Here is a 27,690-nt window from a genome sequence, read left to right on the forward strand (position 1 = left end):
AAAACAAAACAAAACAAAACAAAACAAAACCGCTAGAGAAGCAAAGTTGAACAAGATAGTGTCAATTGTGAAGAATTCCATGGTCTAGGAGATCTCAAACCGGGAGAGAATTGTTGAAGTAAGCCAAGGAAGGAGGAGATTACTTATGGGTTGTACTAATATACCCCCATTTCATTCCTAAGGAAGTAGGAAGACAGTGTCTAAGCTTCCTGGCTGCCAAAGATGAGAAAGAATGTGATAGGTGAAAGTAGACACATCAGTTTTCAGGGGGAGGAGCTTTTCTTTTTTTGGTTCTAAATTCAGAGAAGAACTTGAGATATGGATCCTTTTATAAGATGGATTTCTGATACGAAGAACACTCACTAAGGGGATGGTGTCTTTAATAGAGAGTTTTGTAAAAGATAGGAAAATCCCTTCATCGGGTGGTTTCTTATACTGATGTTCAATAAGAGCGTAGGATATTACATTACAGAGTGATTTAGGGAAACAGTTTGGCTGGGGGCAAGCTAATGTGGTCTCAGCACTGCTCACTGGTGATGGAATTTAATGCATCAGCAGAGTTAAGCCCTTTTTCCCCTTACGGGCACATGATGGATGAGGTTCACATGCACGGGTCATCCCTATGGAAATGCCTAGATTTTAATGAAACCAAAAAAATTTTTTTTGTTTTTGGAGTTGGAGTAATTTCTACTGGCCTGAACCTGTTATTGTCCATCAGTAACAGTTGCTGTGACAAGATGAGACAAGGCTTCCCGAGCTCTGGGAGTCACAGCTCACAGTTGGTCTCCCCTCACCCGATTCTAAGGCCAGCTCCACACAACCCCCATTCTCAGTCCCAGCTGGAGAATGCCTGTCATACACACACACACACACACACACACACACACACACACACACACACTTGACAGTTTAAGGAAACAAACAATAAAATCTTGCTGACTGGCCTCTCACGCCTTCCTGGACCGCACTGTGGCCTTGCACACACTGGGTTTGCAGAGCACATCTGGCCTTTAAATGTGTGGCCCAGCCCCTAGCATCAGTCCTCAGTCTTTGATGCACAGTGAGTTGTTTTAGTTTTTAAAAGCCTCCAAGATCTGGTTTGAATGGTAGCCAGACCTGAGGCTTAGAGCTCTCAGCTGGGTTCCCCCTACACACCACCCCAGCCCCAACCCACAAGATAAACTACCTTGTTCAGCCCTTATGCTGTTGGATTGCAGCCTTTTATGGGCATGGTTTCCCCCTATGATCAGCCATTTAAAAGGCTCTGGTATGCGGTGTGACTATAAGCCTGCTTGCCCTTGCCATGGACCAGTTTCCACTCTCCACTTCAAGGTTTCATGAGAGCTTATTCTTAAACATGAGGATGGCCCTTCCAAGTCATCACCTTGTCCCAGGGACACACTGTGTGGCTTCCCTATGCTACATACTAGGGAAGCAAAGTTAAATGAGATAAAGCATAGGCTAATTAAAATAATCTTTTTATTTTAGAATAGTCTGGCTTAGCAGTCACATCAACTATATTATTTCTTCACCAGTCTCTCACCATTCTTTCTTCCCTACTTGGTGGGTACCCCTCTGCTTGAACCAGTAGTCCCAAGAAAGGGTTGTTTTAGCTTAAAGCTAGGACACCTTTTGGGGGAAGGGAGGCAACAGAAGTGAGCCATGAGGCCCTCCCTGGGGCTGGGAGCTTGAGTGAAACCTCACTGAGAGCATAACAGGAAACATAGTAGCTGAGAAAGGTGTTTATGCTAAAAACTCTGAAAGTGAATTCTTTCCTATTAAATGTTTAAAGGAAAGCAGTTCTTGCTTTTAAGTATATTCCATAAGCCAAAGGAGGTAGAGAAGCTGTTTTTTAGGATAAGTAGGAAGGGAAGTACTTTAAGAGATTTTTAAAGAAAGAGTTCTAGTATAGTAGTATTGAATCACAGTGTAGACATAGAAGCATTTTTAGGCAGCATCCAGAATTCAATATTAATTTAGAATATGTGAATAGAAACATTTCTCAGAAATTAAATTGTTCCCTCTAAGTTTTCTTTACCCTTCACTTTATATTCTCTAAATTCAAAAATATCAGAAACTTCAAACTGGTAGATCTCTAATCAGTATAGTTTACAAAATCGTATTTGTAGCTTTCACCAGGTCTTTTATGTGCTTTGAAAAATCATCTCCTGGGAAAAAAAAGTCTCCTGGCATTACAAAAATCCACTTGAATTCTAAACGCATGTAACCAAGTTGTAGCGAATTGCCATAAGCAACTTTTTAGATTTCTAAATAAACACTATTTCTATTTAATTGGTACTTGCCAGCTATCAGATATTTAGAACTTAAGCTTCTTATCAGCTGCCGCTTAAAGCTCTAAGCTGCCTCTGAATGAATCCAGAGTCTCGTTTGTCTATACACATTGTTGTAGAAGATGACACCAAGCCATTTCAGGAAATTTTATTCTTTATGAGGATCTTTAGTTTGCTATCCTGTTACTGAACTCAGGTTTGGCTTCTCGTCGCTCAAGAATCCAGTTGTGAGAGAGAAGTGTCAGGTAAAAGAAAAGATAGCTTTGTTGAGGAAGCTGGCAATCCTGGGGAGAAGGTGGACTCGTATCCCAAAGAACCAACTCCCCAGGTTTTGCTCAGAGATTATGTAGGGAAAAGAGGAGGGGCTACGTGCTGGAGAGGAGGTAATCTTCTATATTCAGAGATTACTGCCTCAGTCCTGTGGTTCCAAGTAGCTGTCAGCTGGGGGTGCCCTGTAGGGTCCTGCTCGGTTTCAACCCTAAGGAAGAATTAGAATGGTATCCATCTAATGCCTCTAATACCATCTAATAGCTCCATCCCTATTTTTATATTTCATAACGTCTTTAAAATCTGAGGGAGGAATGTAGGCTTATTGTGCATAAACAGACCCTTTTGTTGCCATTGTTGGATGCTTAATTAAGAGAGGTGACCATTCTCAAAAAGATACCAGGTTATATAGATGTAACAAGATTGGGGTTGTGTCCCTATTGATAATTGTTGAAACTTGGTGATGAATAAATGATGGTTCATTATACAATTTTCTCTACTTTTGTTGATTACAAAAATTTTAAAAACATAAGTTAGCAAAGAAATAATTACTTTGTCAAAACACAATCCAGGACTTCCCTTGTGGCGTAGTGGTTAAGAATCTGTCTGCAAATGCAGGCGACACGGGTTCGAGCCCTGGTCCGGGAAGATCCCACATGCCACGGAGCAGCTAAGCCTGTGCACCACAACTACTGAGCCTGAGCTCTAGAGCCACGAGCCACAACTACTGAGCCCGTGAGCCACAACTACTGAAGCCCACATGCCTAGAGCCTGTGCTCCACAACAAGAGAAGCCACCACAATGAGAAGCCCGTGCTCCGAAACGAAGAGGAGCCCCCGCTCGATGCAACTAGAGAAAGTTCACACACAGCAACGAAGACCCAACACAGCCAAAAATAAAAATAAATAAATTTATTTTTAAAAAACCCCTACAATCCAGCATTTTCCAGGTTCTGGCCAAAGATCTCCAAGAAATGTCTCTTAAAGCAGTATTCCATTACTAAAGGAAAGGATCTCACATCAAAAAGACATTTCATCTGTCCATAGGCTACATTGACCAAAATGTGTCTGGAAGCAGAATTAGTAATATAAACTCATGGTTTAATTCTCACCTCAGTTTATAATGATATTGCTTTCTTTTATGCCCCTTAGGTTCGTGTGACTGTGTTTCCCTCAAAGACTGTAGCTCAATATTCAGGAGTACCTTGGTGGATCATCCTAGTGGCTATTCTTGCTGGGATTTTGATGCTTGCTCTATTAGTATTTTTACTATGGAAGGTAAGTCATATTTGGCACTTGAGTTTTGTGATACAAACTTTATTTCAGGTTTTTTAAAAAGTAAATTAACACTGATAGTATATACATTTTTTCATTGCTTCCTTTTCACAACATTATACTATGAAACTTTTGCAACATACAGCAAACTTGAGAATTATACAATGAACATCTGTCTAACATTTTGTATTTAAAGGTATATAGTATTTGTACATTATGAGGAGCTTCTTAAGTGTGTAAATTTTGGTGTTTTTCACATATAATTTAGCACGTTTGGCAAATAACAATTTAAAAAATTTTACCACTATGACCTTTTCTTCATCTAAGATCAAATTCTGAATCTAAGCCAAATTGTTGGGTATCACATTAATCAGAATCTGTATCCTGGTTAATTTCAACTTTCGTAAAGAAATGTTCATGGCAACAGTTGGGGCTTGTTACAGTTGCAGCTAGATTAGGAATAGGAAAGCATGAAATTAATGAATCCCAGAGTAGTTATCATAGCCTATATCAAACATAAGGAAGATCTGTGTTTAATATAATGTTCTTCATTAGAATTTGGTCCTGCAAATATAATGTAGTATCTTCCGCCTGCTTTCTACCAGTAAATAGTCTACATTACAAAAAATGTATGAGATGTTGCATACTTTTGTTGCCAGAGATTATGACCTATAGATTTTGGATTATTCTCAGTGAGTAATGGAGGTTCACAGACCTTTATCAACCTTTGTCAACAATCACAACTTGTAAAATAACTCAGTTTGTAATGACTTATTCGGCAGCACAACTTGACATGATGTGAAGAGAGGCTCTTTATGGTCTTTATCCTTTACTCAGTAGTCTCACTGCAGAAATACTAATGTTTTGATTACTGTGACATTATGTACGCAGTGTGTTACTTTTCTAAAATGCCAAAAATTCTGGGTTTCCAAACACATCTGGTCTAGAGGTTAACAGATTATGAAACTCGACCGACAATGTCTAGGATCAAACTATCCTTATCTTTTCCTTGGATCCAAGAGTATAATGGACAAGGGCTCAGGATATTCTCACTTTCAAATATTGGGCATCTCTTTTTCGCTTTATTTTTCCAAGTAACTTCCTCTTGCCAAGATAATTTTCTGAGATAATTTTCCTGTGTCCTCCAGTTGTGTGATTGAAGCTTGGTATCTGCTCATGCCAAGACCCATCCTCCCATGGGATGTTAGCCAGTCCTACCTCTGATGTTTACTTCAGGTAGTAGGTTTGTCTGATGAGCACAGCCAGCCAATATAGGAGATGCTCTGGAAATTATTTTGATATCAAAAACTGAATGCAAGGTTTGATATTTGAGGATGGCCTTCTACTGCTCTCCAGAAGAGGTCGCAAGAACAATCTTTTTCAGAGCAGATCTTATTGGCAGTCTCTAATGAGGGTAAGTTGAGAGTTAAGAAACCCAAGCTCTATAATCTTGAACAAATCATTTCACCTCCCTGGGGCACTGGTTTGCCTTAGCTGCTTAGTAAGTGGGTTGGACTAGATGATCTCTCTCTTTTTTTTTTTTTATGTTCTAAAGTATCCGGACTCACAAGTGAACTCTAAAGTAATCAGACAACTTCTACAACCCCCCCATGAAAATCATTTTTATTACTTTATGCTTTTCTTTCTGAAACTGAACTGTTTGCTTTTATGTGCTGAAATAATAGACTTTGAGGACCAGAGAGGACTCTGGTTCAGTGGCCTTTAAATTGAGTTTTGCACATCCACGTAGGTTCCAAGACAAAGCTACGCAGCTGGGGCTAGGGGCAGTATCCCAACTTCAACCAGAGCCGTTGTGACTTTATCTGCTTTGAACATAGGGATTCTGCATAGGGGTTTTGTTTGAAGGTATAAGAGAAAAGTCCTCCAGCCTGGTCCAGTCACCTTCATTTCGTAAACAATGTTGCCAAGTTAGAGGCATAACAAGGACCCTTGGTTTGTGGTTCATTCCTTTTCCCACGATACTTACTAGCACATGTTACTGAAAGTTGGCTGGGTGTGCTCACTGTATAATAAATGTCAGAAATAAATATCCAGATAAATAACCTAGATCAACAGCCTGGATCAACGCTACGCAGTAAAACTTTCTGTAATAATGGAGATGTTCTGAAGCTGCACTGTCCATCATGGTAATCACTAGTCACATGTGGCTGTTGAGCACTTGGAATATGGCTAGTGCAACGGAGGTATTGACTTTTAAATTTAATTTAAATTTGAATAGCCTCACGTGGTTAGTAGCTACCACATTGTACAAAGCAGATCAAGATTTGTACTTCATGAGTTGCCAGGCTAGGCTGCAAAATTTTCCAGGAGGGCAGAAATTGTTCAATCAAGTTATATATCAAAGGGCGGTTCCATGGCCTTATGAACTAGATAAAAGTAAGTAGAAAAAGTTCTCCATGGTTGAATGAGGAAATTATAGTAGAAAGTGGAATTATACCTTTATACTCATTTAGAGTGACCTAACCTGAGGAGCACGGGTTCCTACCACTTAAGTGTTACATGGTGGCTCAGAATTTGGGAAAATGACAGCTGTCGTTGTTTCATGACAGTGTATTTGAATTTATATTGTGATTTACCCCCACCAAGGCCCCAAGCAAATGGCATTTATTCCATAAAATTCACTGCGAAGGGCAGAAAAATATTCACAGAATCTATTTTATTTGGATTTGTGCTAAGCCTTAGAGAATTTATTCTTCAAACTTTGAATCAGTAAACTGTAGGTGTCAATCTTTTGCCTATTTTTAGACTCCGTATTCCCTGCAAGAAGAAACCACCCAAAGCTGTAATCAGATGTGTATATATTTTCCCTTTTAGGATGATTTTGGTCCTTAGGATTTGTTACAAAGAGAAAAATCAATCAGCTAATGTCATCCATATAAATATTTGACCAGAGACCCATGGTAATAGAGTTGGGTTAATTGCTGTCACCATGTAGTATAGCACAGGGGCTGGTCCCTTTTGGTTGATCCATAGTGGTCTCTTTGTAAACAAGCTGTAAGCAGAAAACAGGTTAAAATCTGAGATTTTCTTTTGTTTAGCTTTTATACACAAAACTGTTAACACTGACTAAATACCTTGCTTCCTTGTAGTGTGGTTTCTTCAAGAGAAATAAGAAAGATCATTATGATGCCACATATCACAAGGCTGAGATCCATGCTCAGCCGTCTGATAAAGAGAGGCTTACTTCTGATGCATAGTATTGATCTACTTCTGTAATTGGTAATTAATTGATCAATGTTTTTTAATTGCTAGCTGTGGGACCCGCTATGGTTGTGGTGGCTAACTTTAAAAGCAACAGCTTGCTGGGTGTGTCCCATTAACAGATGTTTCCAAATGTCCACACTGGCTTGCCTTGCTTGGATTTATTTCACTTATTTCACTTGAAAGCTTACAGTTTTTTAAAAAATGCACAAAGAATCTTTCATTGCAGGAGAGTAATTTTGTGTTGTTGTTATTAAACATTACCCACAGCAATGAAGAAAACGGCAATCTACGTACACACAAAAGGAGGCTTTAGACCTCCACAGTAGCCCAGTTTGCCATGTGTTGTTAATCCAGTATGTAGCATCTCACTTGGAATTTCAAAGATGCATAAGAAATCATCCCAGATTTCTTGTCCATTTTGGAATTTCCCACAGATAGAAGCTTGTGTTGACTGCCTCATTAACCTATTGCATGTTGGAAACATTGTGTTTCTCTTGAAGAGAAGCCTTTCTCACTGTCATCTTTTTGATCTTCTTGCTATGAAGTGATGGGGGAAGGCTTGGAATGCTTTTATTGTTGCTCAGAAATTGTTTTATGCTAGCTAAGCATGCAACTTCCTTTCCCTGCATATCTACCATGGGTCAAAGACCATTGCAACAAACTCTAACTATTGGCGTGATGGACATTATGGTCAACTTCAGAAGATGATTCGTGATGGACATTATGGTCAACTTCAGAAGATGATTCTTTGCCAAACATGGCCTTCAATATCCAAAATTCTAATATAAAAATGCTCTGGACAGTTTATTTCAGAACGTTGTAATGGAGTTTGACCTTGTTCCTTGTTCCTAGAGATTTTTTTCAACCTTGGGTCTCGGTTGATTTTAAGTTTGTATTTGGCTTCTCTTATTTGTAAATCCATGGAAATGGGAATGGCAGAGATTCCTTTTTCCATTTCTGTGGGCATGAGAGGGTAGAATTACCCCTATAATCAATCCCTTTCCATGGCACTGTCACGATGAATCCCAATTCCATTTCAGTTTTATGTATCACTCTTGATTTCTTCTTTGTTTAAATGGGGCAAGAGCCACATATTGTAACAGATAGGTGTTTTGGCTTTTTTGCAGAAAATAGAAAAGGCCTTAGAACAAAACTTCTTGGTCCATTTTTCCCATTGACTCAGTGATAACTTTGTACATAATTTTATTTTGCCCCATGCCATTTTTATAACTTAACATCATTCAAAACAAATGTTCTGTTCCTGTTGATGTCCCATAGTAAACACATTAATCAACCATTCTAAGTATCTTCCTTATCCACCTTTTATCTGCATTTTAAAATTAAAAACACATCTTTTTTAAAAATACATATATATTTTATTCACTTAAAAAATTCAATCTGATTTTTAAATTTCCAGATATGTTCTCAATAAAAATCTACTTTGGATCAGATTGAATATTTTTTTAAAGGTCAATAAAATATATATTCATTAATAATTTAAATGTAAATGTTGTCTTTTCGCCAAAAAAAAAGAAATTAGGGGATGCTCTGAAATTCAGTCAAGTGATAGTTTCCTCAAATTCCTTGCAGTACATAAATGATTTTATTGCAGGACACCGTTACTGCATGATTTATTAATGAAACAGCTTAGTTTGGAAGCTTTGTTTGGAAATCCAGGCAGTATAAATTACCTTCTAGCTATTGAGAGATGAGTACTGGAGCCTTGGAGGACAGATTTCTTAAATTGACCCACTTCAAGTAGTAATTTATAAAATATTTGTGACCTGATTTCCATTTTGTTAGTGGAAGAGGCATGAAATAATCTTTGGTGTATGGCCTTGAAAAAAATTTGTTCTTGAAACTAACATGATGTTCTAATAATCTGAAAATTAGATCTTTTACGTACAGTATTGTGATTATAAAAAATGGAAGCACTGTTTCATAAGCTCTTCAACTGTTAGAGGCAACTAACATTGTTATAAGAAGGAAAGACAAGATGGAAAAAGGGACTTTTCTTCCAGTTTTACAGCTGTTCTCTTCCGTTTATCCCCACCGGCTGTTATCATTTCTTTTTGACCTATTGGTTCCTTCTTAAAAGAAAACCATGTCTTTTATTCTTTGTCCAAGTCCAAAGTTAGGCATAGCTGAACAGAAAGCTTAGACATTGCCATCTAGTGGACTTGCTCTTGTTGGAATTATTTAATTTGTTTCTGTGTCTTTCTCCCCCGCCTCCAGTGTGGATTCTTTAAACGCTCTAGGTACGACGATAGTGTTCCCCGCTACCATGCTGTAAGGATCCGGAAAGAGGAGCGAGAGATCCAAGATGAAAAATATAACGATAACCTTGAAAAAAAACAGTGGATCACAAGGTGGAATGAAAATGAAAGCTACTCCTAGGGGGGCCAAAAAAGCTTCACAGTACCCAAACTGCTTTTTTTTTTTTCCCCAACCCAGAAATTCAAGTGGATTGAAAAGCCTGTTCAATACCTGAATATAGATTTCAGACAGACTACACACAGTACAAGCCTACGGTTTTAACTGTGGACATTGTTATGTAGCCTGAGGCTCCTGTTTTGCACAGCCAATTTGAAGGCTGTTGGAATGGATTTTTCTTTAACTGCCTTAATTTAATGTTCCGGGTTGCCTTTGTTTTTGGTGTGACTGACTTACCTGTGCTGGGGAAGGACCTGCCACATCCTCTTGATGGTATAGCTGGAAGAAGCCACCACAACCACTGTGCCAACAGAGTGACCGTCGTGACCTCCTTGCTTAGGCACCACCTCTGCAAATGTTCTTCTCGCAGGACCAGAGAACCTGCAAGTCAATTGTCCTACGTTACAAGACTATGCCGTCAGGGTAGCTGGGTTCAGTTTAAAGTGCTCCCATAAATTAAGTGTGCAATAGAAGATGATGCTGCCATCCTGCCATCTTTTTCCATTTCCTAGATGTGTGAATACCCGCTCACACCAAATACACAGAGGTTTAATTCCCCTTTCACTAAAACACACAGGCATAACAGATTTGAATGCTAGTTATACTTATTTGTATATGGTATTTATTTTTCTTTTTTACAAACCATTTTGTTATTGACTAACAGGCCAAAGATTCTCCAGTTTACCCTTCAGGTTGGATTAAGCAATCAGAATTAGAACACGACAGGTCATTGGTTGGACCTAAATTATTGACTGCCTAAAGAAAACAGTAATTCTTTATAAATGTATCAGAGTTGTTATACTTTACAGATAAGTTTAAGTTATTAAAACATCTCCCTTCGTGGCAGCCCTCACCCCCTCCCTCCAGACCCAAAACATTTAAGAAATAGGATTTAACTGTAAGATGTTTAATTTTTTTTTAAGATGTTTAATTCTTAAAGACAGCAGATATTTTTTAGTTTAGAGCCCTGTATGATATTTCTGAATTTCATGCTATAACTTTCAGGAACTCTTGGAAATGATGGGATTGTTTGTTGGACTTTAGTGCAGTTTAGCCACTGCTGAAAATACTGTATATTCAGGACTTGATAGAAACGGTGAGTGCCTAGGGTGGACCCAAACCGATGCAGCGTAAGACTACTGAATAGCTGATACCAAAAGTTAGAACATCGTGGCTTTCACATTCTTAAATGTTATTGGAAGCATTTAATCAGTGAGTTGATGTTCTGTGTTTTGCTTTGTTTCCTCTCCTGTCTGCATCCCCCAAAAGACTTTGACACTCTAGAAAAGAACTTTAAATTGTTTAATTTTAAAGATGAAGGGGAGGGAGGAGGAAGATATTATTATATAATACATTCAATAGAGATTGAATAGATATGAAAACTAAATTTTAAAAAATCACTGTACTTCAATGTTAAGTTATATGGGGCACAACAGCAAACAGGTGCTAATTTGTTTGGCTATAGTGTAAGCAGCATCTCAGAATCTTTTAAAAGAACAAAATACAGCTACATGTGCCGTTGTTGCTTTGGAGTTTTAATTTTTTTTTTCTTTTCAGAAATGTTATGCCCTTAAGATACTAGTTGTACTTTGGAATTTTCAAAACAAAAATAGTTTTATAAGTGATATTTTGTTTACAAAGATTTCTCTAAAACAGGTCATAACAGTGTTTAAAATCTCAGTTTCTTGCTTAGGTAACTTGCAACCTAGTGTGCTGGCTTACAGGTTGCTCAGAAGCTGATATTTTGAAAGTGTTTATAGACCTTTGTTATAAAAATGAATGTCCTAAAAAGGGGGGGGGTTACAAGGGTGGTTCAACAACAAAAGAAGCAAGAATGTAGTGGTGTTTAAATTTATAGTTGTTAAAAATGTCATCTCAAGTCAAGTCACTGGTCTGTTTGCATTTGATACATTTTTATACTAACTAGCATTGTAAAATTATTTCATGATTAGAAAAATACCTGTGGATATTTGTATAAAAGTGTGAAATAAATTTTTTTATGAAAGTGTTCATTGCTTAGTAACACAGCATTGTATATGTGAAATTATAAATAATGTGAATTGCCTTTCTTTTTATTTCATCAAACTAAACTGTAAAGTTTTTCGTGTTTTTATTTATATGGGACACTAAGAATAATCTCACATCAGCCAAAGATATTAGTCCCCCCCCCAAAATGCAATGTAAATGTGATTGATGGGTTTTTTTCCCCCCTTTTGGCTCTACTGTTCAGTTGAGAATATTTTCAAAAGAAAATGATCTTAAAGGTGGTTTGTTCAAGATACCTACAAATTGGGAGATGTCTGTATGTGTTGATTCCTTTGCTTCAAAGGCTTATGATGCCTGTGAAGGATAGGGCGTCATTCAGCAATGATACCATGGCATGAAGCGAAAAGTTCTTATGGCTAAGTTGCTTTCTTCTTAGAACACACTTTGGATGTGAGAGCAGGCCAGCTGTGACATGACTCATTATGCTGGTCACCAAGGACTGATTTGGCAGAATTGACAGGTCAGAAAATATTTTCTTCACCAATGGATTTCGTTTAAATTTAAGCAATTTTATGAAACTTCTCAAGCTGGATTACCACAATTTAATAAATACAAGGTATGTATATAGCGCCTAGACAATATAGCATGCCCTGGCCTGAATAAATTTCCAGTCTAAAATGTATTATATGCCCAGGCTCTTAGGTAATAGTTTTCCATTGTCCTTGGTGTAACGTGTTAAGTCTTAGCTTTCTTAGTTCTTGGAAGATCAGACAGATGTTATCACCCAAAGAAATGAGTGATTGGCACTTTTTAATGATAGGCCACTGGCTGTGACCCTTTATTAGCCACAGTCCTATGGGTATACCCAGTTTAAATCACTGCAGTAATGTATAATTCACATAACTGTTAAGAGTGTCAGTAACTGTGGTTTGGCTAGGGCTATGGCATAAATGCTCTTGGCTGGTGGTCATGGCAGTGATTTATATGACTCCTGTGATTCTACTCGCTTCTCTCCCTCTCATAAAATACAGGGACGCCTAGGAGTGATAGTGGTATTATTACAGGGGATCCTTGGACCTGTCTGCAAACACTGACGTGTCATTGCCACAACCTTGCAGTGCGTCATGCACCGTCATGGCTTATGTTATGCCCTTGTGGTTCAGAATATTCTAGAATGTGGGGTAGATGTAGGTGCGGAATGCTTTAAGTTGTCCAGACTAGGGAAGTAAGGATAAGTTCTAGCCTTCTACCCTAAATGAAAACATCTTAATAAGAAGCTCATCTCTAATACCCTAACCCACAGAAGGACAATGTGGGAAGACAGGCTGGGACTGACGGACTGTTTTGTTTTAAAGGAGGAAAGAGTGAAATGCTGTAGGTGGCTGGCTTCCACATAAGTACATCCCCAGAGCTGAGAAAACAGGAATGTGGAAGGGTTGTTTGATCAGCTTGGGTAGCATGAAGTAAATGATTAAAGGCAGTTCCTCGAGACCAAAGGATGGGTGATCCATCCTTTGGTTGGACTTCCGTGGTCCAACCACGTGCATTGAGCTTCAAAGAGATGGAGAAAATGAACTGAAGAATGATTTCAGAAGAGTGGCTATTGCAAAGAAGCTAGTGGGCATCTGTTCCTCCACTAGTTCCTGATTATGGTCAAATGGCGAGTAATAGTTTTCTTTCTCTTGTACCTTAAAAAACAGGTTTTGCTGACTCTGACACAGCTGTTAGATTGTGAGAGTGCTGTATGCTAGTGGCTGAGGCCAGGTCTGCAGAGGTGTTACCAACAGACCCATCTAGGAGGGAAGTGTTATAAAGGGATTCCTGGTTAAATCCTCTATGGGTAAGTGAACTGTAAAACACAAGTCAGAGTGAGAAAACTTGTCTAGCACAGTGCAAGGTAGACCAGGCACCACAAAGGGAAAAGCTAACCGGGTAATGGTCGATGGCTATACTGGAATGAAAGAAAACAAGTGCGACTTTTGTAGCAGTCAGCAAAGCTTAAGTGCCTCAATCTCTTTGCCTTGACCCTGGAGCATCTCTTTGTCAGGCTGCCTGTGCCGGGGTCAGGGAAATAAGCGGAGACATATCGTATTAGCAGAGGTTAGATAAAATTTCTCACACACTATTCATCCTTCGAGAACATCCCCAAGAAATCTCAAACTACAGGGACAGAGTGTGCTTTTTTTACTATCTCGAAGCCTAGCAGATAAGTATGCAGTTCAACAATAACCAGTACATAGATTTAAGTGAGATTTAAGATTCTGTTACTGTCACTGTAACAGATCCTGTGATTGTAATATGGAGATGGTTAGGTGGGGTTTCATCATTTTTTTCCCAAATAGAAATAAAATTTCTAGGATGTTACTAGGCTCTGGGGATACACATAAAATGAGACATGGGCTCTGACCTTTTATTGGAAGCTTATCTAAAATAACAGATGGTACTGACGAACACAGGTAAATTTACATAAGTAGCAGATTAAAAATCTTGCCTCAAGGTATCAACGGTTGACACATAAGGTCAGTACCTGATCCTGCATGGGTAGAACTTGCCTCCAGAACAAACCCCATTCCTGGAAAATTGGAAGTAGTCATTCTCAATCTGGGCTGCCCATTTGAATTCCTAAGAAACATTTTTTTAAAAGTCCAGACCTCATGTTAGACTGACTTTATCAGAATCTCTGAGGGTGGGACCCCAGGCATTAGTGCTATTTAAGGCTCCCCAGGTGACTCAAAGTGTAGCTCAAGTTGAGAGCTGCTATAGAGGTCGTTGGACGGCCTGAATATTTATGGCAAGGGGTCCGCCCTCTTATGTGGAAATGCCTTATCTCTGTGTGTGGTGCTTCCAAGTAATGAGAGCTTGGAAGCTAGAGGCATATTTGCCATAAAGTAGGAGGTGATGGAACAAGAGTGAGGTTGCAGTCAGACTGCCAGGGTGTGAATTAGCTTCCCCTCTTAGAAATATAACCCCGTTCAGTGACTGACATGTCTGTGCCCCAGTTTCTCCATTTGTAGAGTAAGATTGATATTAGTACCTATCTCGTGGATTTTTATAAGGAATAAATGAGATGATCAGAAAGTGCTCACTAAATGTTAGCTATTTTTATAATCACACTTGTTACGTAGAATCATAAAATGTTAAAATAGAAGGAAGCATGGAAATCTAGTTCTACTTCCTCATTTTACAGATGGGGAAACAGTTTAACTGTCGCTGACCTTTCGTTTCCTCACTCTTCAAGGTCTGTCATACCCTGTGATTTACCTGTTATAGCTACAATCTGCAAGTACAAGTACCCGTAACTAACTAAAAAAACACTGGGAGCCTAACTCTTAAACTGCTTATCAACATAGGTCATTTTGTACAACAAGAGTGACCTTACTTCTGTGTTCAGTTGTTTCAAGGCCTTAATACAATGACCAGAATGCCGGTTGGGGTGGAAGCATGCGCACAAAGTCAGTCTGTAGGCATCTTGAAATTGCTATGTACTGATTCTTCTTGATTTTTTCTTTTTTTCTGAAATGGAAGAGTGTAAAAAGAAAGGGTTATTTTTTTGAACGCTTCCTCAGTTCTTCACCCACACTGTTGATTCTTTGGTTTCCTGTAATGGGAAGGCATGTTGTAGCTTTGTTGCTTATACCTTTAATGCTATGCAGAAGAGGATGTGCTGCTCACAGAGCCCATCTCGTGCTTGAGTTACATCACTTACATTAGACCAAATCTGTCATTGGAAGGACAGTTGGAACAACTCCCATTTCTCCCTCGCACATGTCACAATGCATTGACTGAAAGACCTGTTAAAGTCCAAAAAAAAAAAAAAGGCGCTTTTCCCTAGGAAAACTGGGGGTCTGTTTGATTCCATGGTGTCATCAAATTGCTGATGGAACAACTTCTAGGGTGCTTACCAAACTGAGAAAGCCACCCTGGTTAGGAAGTCTTAAATCATCAAAGTGGTTAAGAGCCGTCCTCATCACACTCTAACATGCCTGAGAATCACCTAGGGATCTTAAGATGCAGGTGCTGCTTCAGACAGCCTGGAAAAAAGCCCGAGAGTCAACATTTCTAACGAGCTCCAGGTGCTGCAATGCTGCTGGTCCACGGATTACACGTTGGGCAGCAAGGGTCTATGGAGTCGATCTTCATTCAAGGTTCAGGTTACTTCTCTGCCACTTCCTCCTTGTGTGACCTTGGGCAAGTTTACTTACCCCTAATGGTTTAATTTCCTCATCTATAAAACAGTATATGGAGTAAGCAGTATTATAACCTAGGCCTCTAGGAAACAGACACCAATCTACTCACTTTATACAATTTCCAACCCCCTAACATCCTCAGACTTGTGGATAAAGAGCAATCAGGGCACATTTTAGTATTTGTTATATGTGAGTCTATAGCTTTCACTGTCTTGACAGGATAGATAACATTCGTTTTAGGCTACTCTTATGGGTCATGCCTTCAAGACACCTGCCCTGCTAGAAGCAAAATCCCATTACAGTGAATCCCATTACAACTGAATGGGGAACAATCTGCCTGTTCTGGTGGCTGACCCACAGAAGCAGTGATATGTTGGTCTGGTTATAGTGACTTCTCTAAATCAGTAACAAAACAAAAAGACTGAAGTAAGGGTCAGACTAACTCTAAGAGTTAAGTTTTTGAATTTGACATTTCCTTTCTCAAGCAGCAACAATTCTTCAGTTTCCCTTTGCCTGTTGCCACCACAAACAACCCAACTACTGCCAGAAAACAAATGAATAAGATGCCTAAGACCATTGTGGTAGATAACTATGGATTGGCTTGCCCAACCTCTATTCCACCCTTCTTCTAGTTAGAAGGGCTGGAAAGCTAAAAATACTTTTCCAGACTCCCTTACAGCTAGGGATTTTGCACGTGAATTAGAGTCTATGAATTACATTCCTTCATTTGAGATCTGCAAGGTGGACTCAGTGGGTGTTTCTACAAGCAGACACGGTTGTGGAGGTTCAGTGTTGAGTGTCTTCTAGCTTTCAGTGTCAGAAAGGATTGACTGGTGGTGGTCTCTTTTCTCCTGTTTTCGACCGTGGGTTGCAGCTACAAGTATTTGTCTTCTCCTTAATTTCCAGAAATCCTCAGATGGGTCATTGTTCTAGAAATTATCCTCAGAGGCCCAGGCTAGAGCCTACTTTAGTCTATTTCATATACATGTAATTTCCTGAATTAATTCCCTTCATGCCAGCAATATCTAGAGTGATTTCTATTTTATGCCCTGAATTCTGACTGATATGGTCACTCACCCAAAGAAAATGGTAGAAGATCTAGGAAATTAAAAGAAAACACATAGAGGGGATGTAACTGCCTTCTTCTAGCTAATGCTGGATTCAGAATACTTTTATTGCTTTTAAGATCAACCTGATTCTTCAAGATATACATCACATCAAGGTGAATCTTGTTTCTTTTTTCTAAGTCTCCTCTAAAAGAGGGTAGAAATGGGTATGCACATTATTTGACCTAAATAATCTGGAAACGAAGGGAATAAAAATAGAGGAAAAAAATCATTCTGTGAGAGAATGTCACATTTCATGGATTGAATGTCTCCATTAAATCCCAGTGTTTAATAAGAAAACACATTACCAGTCTGCAGAACATGGAAATAATGTGTTGTTTCTTTACCTGCCCAGCATCCCTTCAGATGAAAGAATCTGCTGTTTCCCTTTCTTCTAATTCAGTCCCTGATGTTGGATAGGTATAGGTGTGCGGGTACCACCTCTCCACACCTACTCCCAGTTTCTAGGGCTGGAAACATGGCCCCAGCCTGGCCAGAGTCAATCCTAGTGTTTTTCTAGAGCAAATAGGGGTGCTCACTACTGAGCTTTTGCCCATCAGGGACTAAAGCCTGCTGCTGCTCTGTCCATCTCTAAAATAATGCAGGGAGTCAGCCTTGTGAAGCTTCACAAGAAACCCCAACACCAAGAATAGCAGAGCTGAAATATGGGAGCAAGAAAGAGGAAGAGGAGGGCAGGACACACTCTGATGCTTTGGATGTACCGCTCGAATTTTTCAGTCACTTGAGAAAAAAATGGTCTTTTATTTAAGGAAGTTTGAACTAGGTTTTCTGTACTTGAGTCTGCAAGAGTCCTGCTTAATACAAAGTAAAATCCGTCAACCCTAATGCATCTCTAGGGTTATCAAAAGAATATGTGGTTATTCTGAATTTCCTTTCCTTAGATGGTTTATGCAGTGAGCTTCTCCCACCTTTCCCTTGAGCTTCAAGCACACTATACCTCCTGCTTCACACACACACACAAAATGCAAATTATTGTATAAGGAGTTTCTCAATTTCCTGACTACGTTTGAGCCCTGGTCTGATTTAACACACAATGTTCTCTCTACTAGGCTATACAGCCTCAGCATTCTCTGTTAAAATAACTGCTTCATTGGTTAGTGCCTATGCCACAGAAAGAGAAATGGCTGTAATCATTAGTAAGAGTGAGCAACTTAGCCAAGGTTACACATTTAGAAAGTGGTGGAGCCTTAATTCCAGCCCAGGTCTGCCCATATCAATTCCACACATTTCTTAAACATACTGATAACGCATCCCAATCAAAGATGTGTGCCTCCTCCCATCTAAGGCAACGCTTCCAGTCCTCCAGGACCCTATTCAGGCACTTAACCACTCTTCTTTGTATCCAGCTTGCTTCACAAGTTCCTCACCTCCAGCAGTTAGACATACTCAGGACTTTCCCATTGTAAAATATATAAATAAACCAACTCCAGTCGTCCTTCCCAATGACTGTATTTATTTACAGTTATCATCTCTACTTCCTCATCACTGTTCTCATGAAGCCACTTGTTCCAAAGCCACCACCAACTTTTTGGTTATTAAGTCTAAAGCACACCTCTCAGTTCTCATTTTACTTGACTGCTGGAGAATATTTAACAATATCGAATGCTCCCTCATTTTTGAAAGCGCTTTTTCTTTGGCTTCCACTATTATCATGCCTTAAATATTTTTGCTGTGAGGGGTTGTCTCTGGCTTCCTGTACCCTCCTCCCCAGGTGATCTCAATTCCAATTACCAGCTGCATTAGAGACAGTGAATTGTCTCCTGATACTCCTTCTAGTAAGAATTTTAAAAGGTCGCCAATGACAATGCTTTCTTATCCCTTAAAATTTTATCTAAGAGCTCTAGATACATTTAGACAGATTTTAATCATCTTATTCCTTGTGCATATAATAATAGGAAAAAGTAAGCGAAATAAATTGGTTAAGATTCTCCAAGAACTTTACTTCTTTATATTTACAGTTTGAATCTTTCAAATTAACCTTTAGCTCAGAATAATAAATGTCTTTTCCAAAAAATAGTATTGTGATGCAGCATTTCTTAAGAGAGCACTTCACTGATACCCAGTCTGCAAGTTTTGATGATCAAAAACATAGGCAATGTCAACACCTGTTCTGATAGGAATTGTAAGACCTTATTGATTTGTGAAGTGTTAAAATGTGAAAGAAAAAAATTCTAAGTATCAGTGAAATATGGCAACTCACATTGTTCTGAAGAGGACATGGCTGTAGCTCCAAGCTTTTTACAGAAGCTTAAGATTGTTTCCTGACAGACACTGGGGGCACCTCCACAGGCAGAACAAATGGAAAAGGACCTTTCGAAAAAGCCTTTCAGTTGATCTCCTGAGAGTGGAGGAGGGACTGGACAGGACAGTGCCCAGGAAGCAAAAGACTAGTGCCTCAGCCTTAACTCTGTGCCTTGCCCGCGGTTATTTGCAAGTTGAGGTGATGACCATAGCCAGCTATGTGTTTTGAGGGAATCATAGCAATCATAATCCAAAGTCTCACCTAATGACTTTTTCGCTGAATTATGAATGAAGGAAGGCCAACAAGCTTAGGGATTTTTTGTTTTGTTTCTTGCAGTAGGGATGATTGGTTTTTTTGAGGCTCATGGTGGGAGGAGTCATATTAACATCTTTTTTTTTTTTAGGGCCTCTGAAGGTCCTAATCCCAGCCTCCATACAACACACACACACACACACACACACACACACACACACACACACACACACACACACACACTACTCTTGTTTATTATTGTTATAGCCTGTAGCACTCTGAGATAATCTTATATATTTCTTCTCTGTCTCTTCCCCTTATCATGGAAGCCCCATGACAGCAGGGACCTGGATGTCTTGTTCGCTGCTGTATCCCCAGAACTTAAACTAGTGCCTGCTTTAGACTAGTGCTGCTTTAGACACAGCATGTCTAAAGAAACATTTACAGAATGAGTGAACCCCAGAAGTAGGCAGCTAGAAACCTAAGAAGGAAAGAAATGAAAGAAATAAAGGGAAATTGGTGGTGAAACTAGAAATTTGGACACCCTCCCCCCCCAACAAAATTTTAAAGAGAACAACTTGAACTGTGCTGATGGCATATATAATTCAGACATCAGCAGACTTGCCCCCAGAATTAGCTCAAATGGCTAATTCCAGTTTGTCCAGGTCCAGAGTTCTGTCAGGTCTGTAAACTCTTAGGGGTTTTCGACCTCAGAGTCCCCTTCAACCTGACCACTGCTTAGGCTCCTCAAGTGCAAATGCTGCCCCCAATTCTCATGCAAAATTCACCCCTTTCACCAATTTGCACAAAGGCACAAAAGACCCAGTCTCAACCATCTTTTTCTTTTTCTAGTGAACTTTACTGAGGGTTCAGGGAGCGCTCTCATTGTGAAACAGCCTTTGCAAATGCCACCTCCCCTCCTCCTGAGCTCTACGGAGTGGATTCCTCGCCTAGCTTCCTGCAGGGCTGTTCTGTTACCCGTTCCCTGGGGATCTCCCTCTCAACTCCAGCAGCATATCAAGTACCTATGCCAGATAAATACGGGGATTTCCCTAAAACAAGTCCTGGTGAACAGGATGGCCTCCACATCACTGCACAGGTAATCATTTGAATGACGGTCCTCCTTAAAGAATGAAGGCAAATGTAGGTAGGGGAAAATCATGCCTCAGTGAAATACAATGCATTGTTCAGAGCACAACTTCTTAGGGTGTCTGATTCTGACTCACTGTCTTTGAGCTATTTATAACTATGTAAATTGTAGGTAACTGATAATGCAAATAATTTTTACCTATATCCATGCAAATACATTCTGTCTGGTGGAGGTGGAGGTGGAGTTGGAGGGTTCTGGACTCCTAAGGGGAAAAGCCAGTTTTATAGCCCTTTACAAATTCGTTTCTGTAATCCTATTTTTTGGCTTCTCCTTTGAACTGGTTGTAATATCTTTTCTGATTCCCTCATTTAATGAATGTGTTAATTAAAATTTTGGTGTGTTCATTTTATTTTTTCAGCTTTATTGAAGTATAATTGATAAAATCATAAGATGTTAAAAGTACACAATGTGACGATGTGTTCATTTTGTAGTTGCATGAAAGTCATGATTTTTATCTTTTGTTTGAAAGTTACCTTTGTAAAGCATCAGGGTTCTGGGACAGGAAATGGTAGCGTACTCAAAGGGGAAACTGAAGAGTGTGTGAAGGGACTCTTTACAGAGGTGTGGGATCGTGAAGCACCCCCAATTAACAGGAGAAGGAAACTGGTACTGCCTCTAGGGCTCACTGGGCATGGGGAGGGAGCTGTGGCCACACTTAAGAGGGACACAAATAATGGCCCAACAGGAAGGGGCAGGAGAATAAATAGTCATAACTTTCCTCTTGTCCTCTGAGCCCCATGAAGCCGGAGGGTAAAGGAGACAGGGTGAACATAGTCCAGCTTGTTTCCATGATTTTCAGTCAAATCAGTCCAACAAGAATCATAAAATCTCAGTGAATTTAGAGAATCCCGCCCAAGTCTGCTATAAAGATTTTTATAGAGCCTTACATTACAATTATACTTTATATGTACATAGTTAAATAATAGAGCCTTTTGGTAAAAGTTCGTAAAAGAGATACCACCCTTTGATCACTTTCTACCTTTGATCTCATATCTTACAGTCTTATGTTCACATTGCTCCCTCTAAAATATTTTTACTATAGTCTTAACAACCGTCATGTTAACAGATACCTGAAAAAAAATCTAATGTTCTCTCCAGTTTCTGGACCCTAAGCCTCTGACCAAGAAGTGAAAAGTTGATGTAATTTTAAATCTATTTTTATATACTCATTCTCTGTATATTGGGTGGAAGCATGGTGAATATACTTTGGAGAAAAGAAAAGTTGGATTGGTTTCTGGGTGAAAGAACCTTGATATGATAAATCTCAGGCTTTCTGCCTGGCCTTTGTGCTTTCACACAAGTTAATGTTCAGCTGAGCACCTCGACATGCTCGGGTGGAAAAGAGCACAGTTGCAAATCAGAGCTGAGGAAGCTGAATAATACTGTGCATGATAGTGTGAGAAGAATTTAGAGCTCAAGGAGTGATCTGGAAGGAAGGGGAGAAGGAAGAAGGCAAAACGACTGGAGGCTGCAGCAGAATCGCAGAGCAGTTAAGGATGGCTAATATGCCATTGTAAATTGTTTTCTACCAAATCTTTGGTAAAGTTGGCTTCATGCAAAACATGTATGTGAGTGGTTCTGATCAAACCGTAATAAGGAAATAACTTTAAAAAACCACCAGTAATGATAAAAAAAAATAGAGGGCATTTGAGTGTTTAGTATGTCCTGGGCATTGTGCTAACACAGATGGCTAAACTATCTATGTCACAGTCACCCCTAGTGAGACAGATATTATCCCCCCTTTTTAGGTAAGGAGGCTGAGGCTCAGAGAGGTTAAGTAACTCACCCAAGGCCACACAGCCAGTTCACGAAAGAGCCAGGATTTGACACCAGAATCCAGTCTCTTTTGATAGTACCACATTGCTTCCTAATCATGCTCCCCACAGTGTCCTTAGAAAGCTGTCCTCCAGACTCTTAACAGTCATTGACAAGAACCCCTCCTCCTCTAAGCTTGCTCATTTCACAGTCAAAGGGCTGTAACCAAAGTTTTTCCATGTGTGAGTCAGATCTGTCTCCCTACAGTCTCCACCCACAAGTCTTCCATCTGCTGTCTGGGCCACTCAGAACAAAGCTAATCCTTCTTTTATGGAGCAGGCTAATATTTGAAGATAACGTGTAAAATTCTTCTACCATGTTGGACTTTGCATAATATGCTTTGTAAAAGCAGGCATATGTGAAAGGGATCCTATCTGAATTGCACATGGCTTTATTCCCAGCCACCTAGAACATGACCTCGTACGTACCTAGGCATTCAACAAATATTCCTAGAATGGATGAAGGAAGGCCACATTTGGAGGGTACAGAGTATGGCTGATGGGGCAGCAAACATATAAAATAGATACCACCCTCTGATTACTTTCTCTACATATCTCATAGTCTTATGTTCATACTGCTTCCTCTAAGATATTGTCACCAAAATCATAACAACAACCATTTTAACAGATACCTGAAAGAATTATTAGAGGCACCACTTTTGGAAAATATGTTTGAGTGCTGCTTCCACCCCATCCCCTCAACTGCCTACACTTGTTTCCAGGTGGTCAATGTTCTCCTTCAAGCTAAACCTGTGGGATAACAAAAGCAAGGGCAGTCAACAGATCCCTTAAACTATAACTTGCTTAATCAATCATATCATGTAACCTGCCTTCACTGATCAAACCTGCCTTAACTGTTCCTACAAATTGCACACCCTTCAAGCTTCACATAGCTTAGACAATATATCACAAGACTCCTTGAACCACCCCCCTATAGATAACACCTCTGACGTATGGATCACTATAGTAACGGTTTCAAAAGTTGTTTTTCAGGAACATGGAGCTAGTCTTGCCCAGTTCATATTGGTCGAGACCACCAACTATTCAACTGGGCCTTCTGCAGTGTTGGATAGATGACCTTTTGACATCAGAAGGCCAAAACACTCCACCCTCAGATCATACTAACCCCTCCATTTTCTGAACAAGCATCCCATGAAAAAGCACGTAGCTCAGTTGCACATACGCAGAACACCGGTTACTTCACCACCTTACCTCCATTCACCTTTCCCCAGGCTTCAGACCACCCTACTTCTTTATCCCATAAATATCCCAAGCCCCTCGCCTTAGGGTAAGTGGATTTAAAATTTATTCTCCCTTTTCGTGAATAAACCTTTCCCCTGCTGCAAACTTCGGCATCTCAAGAGTTTGTCTTGCTGCACGTTGGGCAAACGAACTCAGTTTGGTAACACCAATATACCTTAAAAAGAGACTCTCATTCTTTATTTATTTTAATTTTAATTTAATTTTATTTTTTATACAGCAGGTTCTTACTAGTTATTTTATATCTCATCTCATTCTTTTTTTTAAAAATAAATTTATTTATTTATTTATGGCTGCATTGGGTCTTTGTTACTGTGTACAGGCTTTCTCTAGTTGTGGAGAGCGTGGGCTATTCTTTGTTGCGGTGCATGGGCTTACCATTGTGGTGGCCTCTCTTGATGCAGAGCATGGGCTCTAGGCGCACTGGCTTCGGTAGTTGTGGCTTGTGGGCTCTAGAGCACAGACTCAGTAGTTGTGGCACACGGACTTAGTTGCTCCGCGGCATGTGGGATCTTCCCGGACCAGGGATCGAACCCGTGACCTCTGCATTGGCAGGCGGATTCTTAACCACTGTGCCACGAGGGAAGTCCTCATCTCATTCTTTATACATGTACTTTTATACAACCCAAGAACTGACCATATGGAGAAATGAATTATTCTATACCAGTAACTGCTGGATATATATACACATATATACGTATATATATACATATATACGTATATATATATGTATATATGTGTACATATATAATTTTTATTGTATAATAAATTATACAATTGATAAACTACACACCCATGGAAAAATATTTTTGTTGCATCTAGGACATTATAAAGCACTGTGGTTCGATAATATGGGGAAGTAGCAGTGGAGAGAAGGGACAGTGGTGATTTTCACTGTGATTCAGCCTTTGCAACTCTAAGGGATTGAATCAAAATTAGAAATTCTCTAGTCTTATATTCACTATTTAGAAACCTGGAAAGGATGGGGCAACCAAACTGTGACGCTAAGAGGACAGAGAGAAGGGCAATCGGAGTGGAGGGAGCCTTTTTTATTAGACTGCTGCCCAGGCCGAGAATGCCTGTAGATAACGCTTCAAGTTGGGCTGCCAATTCTCTTCTCCTGGGACGGCGGTCGTTGTGCTATTATTTAGGGCCACACTCTGCGGTGATCACCATTCGTACTTTTGTCCCACCGTTTCGCAACGGTCTGCTCCTGAAACTCTTTAGGTCTCAGTTTCTTCCCCTGTAAAATACTGGGCTTGCATCACAGAGGAGGGTTTCTGGAAGACGCTCACAACAGGACACCGTGGCGCCTGGAAGCAGAGCTAGGCCCCGCCCTTGAGCCAGGGCCCGCCCTTGAGCCTTTCGGCTGAGACTGAAAGGGCGGGGGAAGCAGGAAGATGGGTTTTGTTCCCAAAGGGCGTGGGAGGGCGCACTACACAGCGCCCGGCCTCCAGGCGCACGCGCCCTCCCTGCCGCTCTCCGGGCCCCGCCCCACGGCGCGGGGGGCCGGACTCTGACCCGGGGGCGGCCCGGCGAGCGCTCCCCGCCTTCTCCCCCACGGGCCTCGCCCAGCGGCGCGGGAGAGGCCGGGCTCCGGCGAAGGGGGCGGTGGCCGCGGCGGTGACAGCCGCTCCCCGCCCCCGAGGCCGCCACGTCCCTCACGTACCACCCGGACGAGCTGCGGAGCGGCGACCTGGCGCCCGGGGCTCCGGCTCCTCCGGCGGGGCTCAGCATGAGGCTGGCGCGGGTGCTGCGCGGGGCCGCCTCGGCCGGTCCGGGCCCCGGGCTGCGCGCCGCCCGCCCCAGCGTCAGCCGCAGCCTCACCTCGGACTCGGGCTCCGGCCCGGCGCCCGAACGCGGCGTTCCGGGCCAAGTGGACTTCTACGCGCGCTTCTCACCGTCCCCGCTCTCCATGAAGCAGTTCCTGGACTTCGGTGAGTGCAGCCCGGACCTCGGGCCTTCCTGCGCAGCCCCAGCCGGGAGCTGCGGCCGCTGACCCCGGCCGGGCCCGGCCCGCGCGGACGCCCTCTTGTCTTCTGAGCGCCCCACTCAACGTCTCTCCCCCGGCGCCTTAGGCGCCTCCTTTCTCCCTCTCGGATGGATCTTTCTGCTCAGGTGCGAGATAGCTGGAAGCGTGTGGGGTTTTTTTTTGCTGTGTATCGTTGAAAAACAAACTTGGGGCCGAGGGCGGAATGACCCCGCTGCTTTTCAGCGCCCGTGTGCACCTCCGCGCTCGCAGCCTGGTCGTTTCGGAAGAGCGCAGCTCCGGTGGGAAGCGAGTGTGCTGATACCTCCGGGAGTCGCGTTGGGATTCTGCAGAGTGCTGATAAATGCTGAGTTTTGCATATGATGATTGCATAAAAGTGGCGTGCTGATAGGGGAAGCAGGTTATAACTGACCCAGTGTTTCAGAGAATGTTTTCCTTGCCACTGGCTTAGGAGTTTCCACCAATGGCACATTCATTTCGTCAACAACAAACTCTGGAGCACGTGTAAAGTGCGTGAGTGCAGTATGATGTGGGGTTTGTTTACCAAAGTGACTATCGACTTTCCTCTTCCTCGGATGGGTGCTTCCTGGTTTTCTCTAGAAAGGTTGCAGAGGAATTGCAAAGTCAGGCATTTAACTTTGACTTCTCATATGGGGGCGCTAAGGGGAAACGGCGGGGAAAACTAATGAAGTCAAAATTTTGAGTAGGCAGAGTTATCTTCTGCATTTTGAGTGCTGTTTGGTCACTAACGGATCACTAGTGGCTTGAAAGATACCACCATGGTATCTTTTGGTATCTTGAACTTGTGGTTTACAGTGGCAATTTTGTTTGGCTCAGAGCTCTTGGTTTTTGTTTTTACTTTAAAATGACTCTAGTGCGATTAAGGGGTGAATTTGGCCTTGTTTCCAAGTATGCCATTAAACTTTCACAAGAAAATGTTTTAATTTCTGCTATTGACAATCTAGTTTTTGCTAAGGATGTCTCTTGCTAAAACAGCAAGATTAAATCAGTGAGTTTAAAATGCATTACTGAAATAACAGGTCTTTTTAGTTTAACTTTAAATGAAACTGCTTGCCAAAGGAGATTCTACAGCTGTTCTGCTTAGCATCTTGAGATAGGAGTGGAGGAGGAAGCAGGTTGCTTTCCAGGAATCAAACAATTGAATAGGACCTGCTGGGGGAGAAGCTTGAAGATGGTTGCTGAACAGGCATTGGTATTTTTTGCTTTCCGTTGCCTGAAAGACTCTTCTACATTTACTCTTTGCTTATGGCAATTAGTATAGTGGTTCTACGTGGAATCAATGCATCTTTCTGTGAACATGTCAAAATTTCCACTGTTTCTTAGAGAGGTTCTTCTCATAAACCTAGAGTTAAGAAACAGATTTTTTTAATGATAGCAACAACAGGTTACATAGGATAGGTTTTTGCAGGTCCTGTGTTAATTAGACCCTGTGACTTGCTTAGGCTTGCTTAGGTTGTCTTAGTTCTAAGATGGGAGATGGGAGTAATGGAGATAAGAAAGTATCCTCATTGCTGCTCTACAGCGTGGTTGGAAGGTCAGGAGTTGGAAGGTCATTCAGGCTATCTTGTCCCTTGCCTCCTCTTCCTTGCCCTATCATATGGTGATGCTACCACTTGCCAAATAACTCCCTCTGTGTTTCTCCCTGCCTTATGGCCTCCACTTACTGCTGTTCCCACTGTGTTTGGTTTCAGGATCTGTGAATGCTTGTGAAAAGACCTCATTTATGTTTCTGCGGCAAGAGTTGCCTGTGAGATTGGCAAATATAATGAAAGAAATAAGTCTTCTTCCAGATAATCTTCTCAGGACACCATCAGTTCAATTGGTGCAAAGCTGGTAAGATTCCCTGTCTTGTGTTTGCAATTTCGATAGAGTTGTAGACTTTACCCAAAGTTAAAGCAAATACTTTTTTACTCTTCAGTGGAATCTTAAGGTAGTGGCAGCATTCCTCCTCCTTTGTTTGGATGTATCTGGGCTTATCCCCTGAATCCTGGACTGTACTACTTTTTGGTTTTGAAAAAAACAATCAGAACTGCACAGAAATACAAACACTATATTTAAGATTTGTGTTATTAAATCTGCAGGGATGTTATTTTATAATGTAATAAAAATACCTACCGTATGTTGATAGTTAGGGATTTATATACATTACCTTTAATCCCTTCAATAACCCT

General features: G+C 40.9%; 2 protein-coding genes and 1 long non-coding RNA gene across 6 annotated transcripts in view; 2 read left to right on the forward strand and 1 right to left on the reverse strand.

Moving 5' to 3' along the window:
- Window positions 1-9,454, forward strand: part of ITGA6 (integrin subunit alpha 6) — an 80,116-nt gene extending 70,662 nt beyond the window's left edge. The window contains exons 24-26 of one of the 2 annotated variants that reach the window (XM_024122183.2): window positions 3,710-3,835; window positions 6,943-7,072; window positions 9,293-9,420. In XM_024122183.2, coding sequence (XP_023977951.1) covers window positions 3,710-3,835; window positions 6,943-7,050 — 234 coding nt within the window. In that variant the 3' untranslated portion in view covers window positions 7,051-7,072; window positions 9,293-9,420. Of the gene's footprint in view, window positions 1-3,709; window positions 3,836-6,942; window positions 7,073-9,292 lie in introns of both variants that reach the window. The other variant, XM_024122182.3, reaches the window with a different exon arrangement.
- Window positions 9,455-9,781: 327 nt separating this feature from the next.
- LOC114484236 (uncharacterized) lies at window positions 9,782-25,421 on the reverse strand. The gene is made up of 3 exons (XR_003676895.2): window positions 25,336-25,421; window positions 14,856-14,989; window positions 9,782-9,871 (listed from the first exon to the last, which is right to left on the reverse strand). It is a non-coding gene; the product is annotated as an uncharacterized lncRNA (long non-coding RNA).
- PDK1 (pyruvate dehydrogenase kinase 1) overlaps window positions 25,076-27,690 on the forward strand; it is a 46,328-nt gene continuing 43,713 nt past the window's right edge. Inside the window, exons 1-2 of one of the 3 annotated variants that reach the window (XM_055088553.1) lie at window positions 25,076-25,445; window positions 27,211-27,352. In XM_055088553.1, coding sequence (XP_054944528.1) covers window positions 25,244-25,445; window positions 27,211-27,352 — 344 coding nt within the window. In that variant the 5' untranslated portion in view covers window positions 25,076-25,243. The remainder of the gene's footprint in view (window positions 25,446-27,210; window positions 27,353-27,690) is intronic. The other 2 variants (XM_028479128.2, XM_024122295.3) reach the window with 2 other exon arrangements.

The sequence above is a fragment of the Physeter macrocephalus genome, chromosome 2 (genome assembly GCF_002837175.3).
Source record: "Physeter macrocephalus isolate SW-GA chromosome 2, ASM283717v5, whole genome shotgun sequence".
NCBI lineage: Eukaryota > Metazoa > Chordata > Mammalia > Artiodactyla > Physeteridae > Physeter > Physeter macrocephalus.